Consider the following 7,549-nt stretch of genomic DNA (forward strand, 5'->3'; position numbering starts at 1 on the left):
GCGGACCGGCGGGGCCGCTGGCGACTCCTGGGCTCTGGACAGGCTCTGCAGCTCTGCCGCGCGCAAGGTGACCGCCGCCTCGGTTCTGGCCAGCTCCGTGTGGGAAACCGGGAGGGAGCTTCCCGAGGGTTTGGAGGCGGGAAGGACTTCCTAGGACTGACGGCCTGTCCACGCGGGTGGCGCGAAGGAGGCGGAGCTGGCCGCGCGCGCTGCTGCGGTGTCTCAGCTCCCGGCCTCTCGCCGGTGACCTTGGACCAGTCACTTCCCATGTTGCCGCCTTGGTGATGCCCGTAGCTCAGTTTATGGGAGGCGGTGAGCTAGACACTTGGCATCTCTTACTTTCCTCCTAAAATCCTCCCGAGGAAGCTCAGGCAGGGGTTCTCAACCTGTGGGTCGCGACCCCTTTGGCGGTCGAACGACCCTTTCACAGGGGTCCCCTAAGACCATCCTGCATATCAGATATTTACATTACGATTCATCACAGCAGCAACATTACAGTTATGAAGTAGCAACGAAAATAATTTTATGGTTGGGTCACAACACGAGGAGCTGTATTTAAAGGGCCAGAAGGTTGAGAACCACTGCTCTAGGGTGCCCTCAGTTTCCTTGACATGCATTAGCCCTGCGACCTGGGCGAGCCCCTCGACCCTCCTGTGAATGCTGCTGCACTGACGACATGAGACACGAATAAAAAACACGGAATGCCCGTTTGTGAGGATCGCGGCAGGGAAGGCAGAGAATTTGTAGTCCGATGCCTAGAATGGAAGCAGTGCGAGGCATGCCTTGCTTCGGCGGTGTCCTTGTGTTTTCCCGCAGCCGGAGCGAGCTGTGTCCACCGGGCTCTGTCCTGGTGGTTGGAGACAGTGGGCGCGGGGGCGGGGCGGGGATGGAAGAATCTGAAAAACGCCGCTGTCTGATAACCGTGGGGGAGAGAGTTCAGACGGGAAAGTGAAAAGATTGATTGCAAGTTGTGAGTAACTGGGGGGAAAAATAAGACTTAAACTTAGCCAGTTTTCCCCATTTCTAAAATGACTGTGGAATTTAAGAATTTGTGCCGCAGTTGAAAGTCCTTAAATTTGGCGAGGGAGGGGCATCCTGGCAAATCTAAACAGTCAAAAGGTTACTTCTGTTTAGCCCACGCTTGTGGAACAGTTTACACCAACCTAAGAACAATGAGGAAAAAGAAGGCATTTAATGTTCAGTTTAAAAACTAAACGAGGATTTGTTTGCCTTATCAGCACAAGACTGGCCAACAATGGAGACAAAATTAATATTAAACTTACCGGTGTGTCTCTTGAACGGCGGGGAAGGGATCATACAGGCAAACAGATCCGGTGTAGTGTTGTTTTTTTTATATATATCCCTTGACCAGAATCGAACCTGGGACCCTTCAGTCTGCAGACCGACGCTCTATCCACTGAGCCAAACCGGTTAGGGCAAGGTGTAGTTTTTTTTTTTTTTGCAGAATTTCTTTCAGGCGTAGTTGCACCGTTATTCTCTTTCTTGGAGCATTCATAACAAGGAAACTTAAAGCTCATAAGAACGTTGTATTTCATTGTAATTTCATGGCACTTTTGGGAGAGCTGATTATAAAATAAACGGACATATTTTACTTGGATACCAATTTGTTCAGCAGTTTGTAATGAGTCCTGGTAAAAATTTAAGAAGATGTGTGAACTAAAAGTCGGGAGTTGTATTTTAAAATATTTTTGAGTTTTAAGATAATAAATACAATAAATAGGAGTTCTTTTTGCTGATGTGACCTTTCTCCCTCTTCAAGGAAGTTGCTGAGTAACAAAATTGTATCTAAATTAAACTTTTGAAGATTCTATTAGGAGCACAGATTTTTAAATAGACCTAATTGGTAATTAAATGTATGATGCAGGCAAAGGATTTCATTTTTATCCCACCGCCCCCCCCCAGCTTTTCTACAATTTTTTTTTTGGCCTCAAAGAAGTTTGTTAGACTCTGTGTTCTTAGGCAGTTCATAAGTTCTAGATGTCTTGTGTTCTCCACCTATGAAAATAAATCCAGTTTCTCCTCTACCCTCTAAGTCAATGGTTCTCAACCTTGGCTGCACATTAGAATCACCTGGGAATCTTTTCAAAATCCTGATTTCTGGGCCTCATCCTCCGGAAATTCTGTTTCTTTGTTACTAATGTTGCGGCTCCACCCCATAACAAAGAAACAGAATTTTCGGAGGATGAGGCCCAGAAATCAGGATTTTAAAAAGATTCCCAGGTGATTCTAATGTGCAGCCAAGGTTGAGAACCACTGCTCTAAGTGGTGGAAATACTATTAAGAACTTTTATTTAGTTGCATAGTCACCTTTGACAGTAAAACATGTTTAATAAGTCACTATAATTCATTGCTTATGAGTTTAACCATATGTGACTTTATTAGGGGAATAAAAAATATAAATAATATAGATGCAATAAATGAAATTTTTCAAAGACGAATATTAACAGAATATTATTTGAATCACTATATGTTTCATATTGTATGAAATTTACACTCAAAAATCTAATATTTCTCCCTCCTTTCCAGGAAAAAGTTGACATGTCTAGATTCCCTGTTGAAAATATTAGAAATTTCAGTATCATTGCACATGTGGATCATGGCAAAAGTACTTTAGCTGACAGGCTCCTGGAATTAACAGGTATTTTCATTTCATATTATATAGTTAATTGATGGCAATGAATAATTGGTCATTGCTTTTACCATGCTTTTTAAATTTTGTTTTAATTTTATATACTGTATTGTTTCTTTTTAAGAGTCCATATAAGATTATGAATTTCTATTTATAGGGACAATTGATAAAACAAAGAATAATAAGCAAGTTCTTGATAAATTGCAAGTGGAACGAGAAAGAGGAATCACCGTTAAAGCACAGACAGCATCTCTTTTCTATAATTGTGAAGGAAAACAGTATCTGTTAAATCTCATCGACACACCAGTAAGTTTAATATTAATTTTGTTTCCGTTGTTAGTGAGTCTTGTATTAATAATGCAAACAAATCCTTGTTTAGTTTTTAAATTGAACATTAAACACCTAACTTTGTTTTTTGTTTTCTCATTGTTCGTAGGTTAGTATAAATTGTTTCACAAGCGTGGGCTAAACTGAAGTAACCTTTTGTTTACTGCGGAGTCATTAGATTTGCCATAATGCCCCTCCCCCTAAAAAATTATGGCTAACAGTTAGAGGTATCAATATCTTTTGTTTCTCAGGGCCATGTTGATTTTAGTTATGAAGTATCCAGGTCACTGTCTGCTTGCCAGGGTGTTTTACTGGTGGTTGATGCAAATGAGGTAGGTACCTTTAATTTTATATCGTGACATACTGTATGGTTGTTTCAAGATGTTTTCCTTAAAATGGGTTTTGGAAATACAATTTTTGTGTTTGAAAAAATAAGATTTATCGTTTTACTTAACCAAAATCATATGTTTTGGTCCTATTAATTTGAAGTTTATTACATTAAAGTATTTTTTTGAAATTCATTTGCTCATCTTTTAACATTTTTAAGCCGATCAGAGAAATTGTCTAATTATAGTTTTTGTTGAAATAAGTCAGTTACATCCTACCAAAAAAAAAAACCCCTCAATTTTTAACAGCTCTTAATCTGAGTGTTCCATATCAGTTTTTAGCAGATGTTGAAAATTAATCTTTACTTTTGAGGTCATTTTGGGTGACTTTAAGGTAATAATATGAGAAGTGTTAAGTTTAAAGAAACATACTAAAACATTACCAACTTCTTTTGTGTTATAAACATACCACATGAATATAGTAACTAAATGATCATATAGGAATTATAATATGCTATGTAAAATAAGCTTTTGCTATACTCAGTTTCTCACAAACTTTTCATTCAAAATCCAGAGGAAAGTCAATCTCTACCTTATATACAAACTGCTGGTCTTTATAAACTGTATCACGCAGCTGCCCTATAGAATAAAAGCCTAATATGCTAAGCGTCAGGTCATCCAGTCAACCAATCAAAGCATGATATGCTAATGATATGCTAAGGCTGCTCAGCTGCTCGCTCTGACGGGCACTGACCACCAGGGGACAAACAGTCGACTGGTCGACCAGCCGCTATCACGTGCACTGACCACTAGGAGGCAGACAGTCAACCTGTTGACCAGTCACTGTGATGTGCAAGGACCACCAGGGGGCAGATGCTCTGACTGGTAGGTCCTTATATACAAACTACTGGACTTTATAAACTATATCACGCAGCTGCCCCATAGAATAAAAGCCTAATATGCTAAGCGTCTGGTCATCCAGTCAACCAATCAAAGCATGATATGCTAATGATATGCTAAGGCTGCTCAGCTGCTCACTCTGACGGGCACTGACCACCAGGGGACAAACAGTCGACTGGTTGACCAGCCACTATCATGTGCACTGACCACTAGGAGACAGACAGTCAACCTGTTGACCAATCACTGTGATGTGCAAGGACCACCAGGGAGCAGATGCTCTGACTGGTAGGTTAGCTTGCTGCTGGGGTCCGGCCGATCAGGACTGAGCGACATGAGACGAGCCGGGCACGCCCTGGAGCCTTCCCACAGTCTCTACCTGGCTGGCCAACCTCCTGCATCCCTCCCTGGCCCCCATTGTGCACTGGTGGGGTGCCTTGGCCTGGCCTGCATGCTCTCGCAATCCAGGACCCCTCGGGGGATGTTGGAGAGCAGGTTTTGGCCTGGACCCAACTGGTGCATGAGGCCTCTAGTATCTATAGTAGGCTTTGATGACTGAGGGTCTATGTTTCACCTTTGTGTCGCCAAGCCTAAAATAGTCCCCTTTAATAAATGCTTCCTGAAGTGAAAGGAATTTCACAGAGAATATCCAGATGCGTGGAAGTATAGGTACCATATTTTGTCTTATCCCTCTGCTTTTGGTGAAGATGTGGAATGGTCTTGAATTATAAGTTTGTGATAGATGCTAGAAATCCTATGTCTTGATTTTTCCAGGGTATTCAAGCCCAAACTGTAGCAAATTTCTTTCTTGCCTTTGAAGCACAACTATTGGTAATTCCAGTTATAAACAAGGTAATTACAGTGACACAAAATCTTATTTATTTCTTTACTTTGTAAACCATGCTTATTAAATTTGTATTGCCTGTGCCTAGATTATTTTAATACTTTTGAAAGAAAAATCATAGTGGGGTCAGTTATGCTTTTAACTATCTCATAATGCTATTTAGTATGAAATACACTTTATTTGTATTAAATTAAGACATAATGAATTCTTTTTTTTTTTAAAGATAGATTTGAAGAATGCTGATCCTGAAAGGGTTGTAAAACAAATTGAAAAGGTGTTTGATATTCCAAGTGATGAATGCATTAAGGTAAAATACCTTTATTTCAAGACTTGGTTATAATTTTGAAAATCTGAGATAATTGGTCTAAGTGAAATTTTAGAGTTTTTGATAGCCCATCATTATATCATGTTTTTATAGTTTTACCAAGTTCTTTTTACTAATATTTCATTTGATCCTTACCAAAAATTCTTATTACATGGTTAGGACAGATGGGAATTCGTGTGATACAGAAGGAAGAACTGGCTCAAAGATTTTAATCACTTTCTTAAGATTACAGATCTAGTTACCTAATATATGCCCATTTTGCCTCTATGGAAATATTTTCTTTGAAGAGCATGTTCAAACTAATTTTAAGGCATTTGTATGTTTTCTTGAAATTGAGAAATAACTTTTTTCTCTATATAAAAGAGCTAGCTATGATAATAATTGTAGGATAGATATTATTTATGTCAAAGTTAATACTATATTTTAAATTTGAATTTTTATTTATTTTTTTAATGTACTTTTATTGATTTCAGAGAGGAAGGGAGAGGGAGAAAGAGATAGAAACATAGATGATGAGAGAGATCATTTGTCAGCTGCCTCCTGCACGCCCCCTACTGGGGATCAAGCCCTTGACTGGAATCAAACCCAGGACCCTTCAGTCTCCAGGCCAACACTCTGTCCATTGAGCCAAACTGGCTAGGGCTAAATTTGAATTTTTAAATGTACTTTTCTAATGCTCTTTTGGGTGTTAAATAGCCACAGCCAAACTGCAGTGTTACATACTTTGTAGTAAGTATGTCAGTGCAACACTATAACATTTAGCTTCCACTTTTACTGAGTGGTAATGTGAATTTATGAGGATATGCATTCTGGGACTTCCAGGAAGTGTTAACTACATAGTAAGATTTGTGGTCATAAATTCACAAGAAACTAGCTAGACTATTTACTTCATTTTTCTCCAGTTATGTTAAGCTACTCTGTTTATAAGCATAGAAAAAGCATATAGTTGGATGCATTCGCAGTGGGGGTTTTACCATCTGCTTATGATAGAGAATAGAAGGTGGTTGAACAGTGATTGTAAGTAATAAAGCTTGGAGTCTCAGATGGGAAATGAGGGAGTGGAGGATTAATGGATAATTTTTAAAAGTAGTCCATCCAATGGATTAGAGGTTGTGATTTTGAAGGATTATTTAAACATACTAGAACCTAGAGAAGTGGTTCTCTTTAGGGTTTAGTTTTGCCCCCCAGGAAGCATTTGGCAATGTCTGAAGGCATTTTTTGTTGGGGGAAGTGGGGTTGCTGCTGGCATCATGTTGATAGATGAGATTTCATGGATGCTGTTAAAACATCCTACGATGCACAGTATATGCTCCCAAACAGATTTAGCCCAAAATGTCTTCATTGCTGAGTTGCAAAACTGATGTACAAGAAATTTGGAAGATAGGAGGTGGTATTCAGGAAATGGGTTTTGAAATCAAGATTTCAGAGACAGTCCAATTAGTGATAATGGTAAAGGTCATTCATGCACATGTATTTTGAGTCTTTGGCTTTTTCAGTGTGAGAACAATAGTAATAATATGCTTTATAAGTTACCTGCATGCCATCCACCTATAGTGTTTATTCTATCCACACAATAACCTTGAAACTTAGGCAAAATATGAATGATTATTCATCAGATGAAGAACTTGAAGCTCAAAGAAGTATGTATGGGTCAAAGTCCACAGCTCTTTCAACATCATAATCAGAATACTCTTGTAATTTAATCCAAGAGTCATAAAAACACCTAACTGTACTGGGAGGACATTTGTCAGTATCCTATCTAATAATAGACAAACATGGTACAGTGGGGTCTTGACTTACGAGTGTCCCGACTAGCGAGTTTTTTGAGATACGAGCCGTTTCTCGGCCGATTTTTTGCTTTGAGTTGTGAGCTAAAATTCGGGTTACGAGCCAGCTTCAGATACCCCACCGCTAGTTGGTGCAGCAAACGTCACAGTGAACACCACAACATCAGCCCAGCATCACGTGTCTTACTCGTTCACTTTTGATTTGACATACGAGTAATTTGAGTTACGAGCTCCATCACAGAACGAATTAAACTCGTAAGTCAAGGCCCCACTCTAATTGACCTTATATTCGCTACACCTCCCATTGGCTAATCAGCGAGATACGCAAATTAACCCAACCAAGATGGCGGCCGGCAGCCACGCAGCTGAAGCGAGCAGGAGGCTTGCTTGCTC

The 7,549-nt window shown here is 39.8% G+C and overlaps 1 protein-coding gene across 1 annotated transcript in view; it reads left to right on the forward strand.

Annotated features, from left to right (window-relative positions):
- Position 1: 1 nt before the first annotated feature.
- The window catches only part of GUF1 (GUF1 homolog, GTPase), a gene marked incomplete at its 5' end in the record, with an annotated part of 11,155 nt that continues 3,607 nt past the window's right edge, over positions 2-7,549 (forward strand). The window contains 6 exons of the mRNA XM_006759274.2: positions 2-67; positions 2,548-2,659; positions 2,808-2,956; positions 3,229-3,309; positions 4,975-5,052; positions 5,268-5,351. Coding sequence (XP_006759337.2) covers positions 2-67; positions 2,548-2,659; positions 2,808-2,956; positions 3,229-3,309; positions 4,975-5,052; positions 5,268-5,351 — 570 coding nt within the window. The remainder of the gene's footprint in view (positions 68-2,547; positions 2,660-2,807; positions 2,957-3,228; positions 3,310-4,974; positions 5,053-5,267; positions 5,352-7,549) is intronic.

This window comes from Myotis davidii, unplaced genomic scaffold (genome assembly GCF_000327345.1).
Source record: "Myotis davidii unplaced genomic scaffold, ASM32734v1 scaffold455, whole genome shotgun sequence".
In the NCBI taxonomy this organism is placed as follows: Eukaryota; Metazoa; Chordata; class Mammalia; order Chiroptera; family Vespertilionidae; genus Myotis; species Myotis davidii.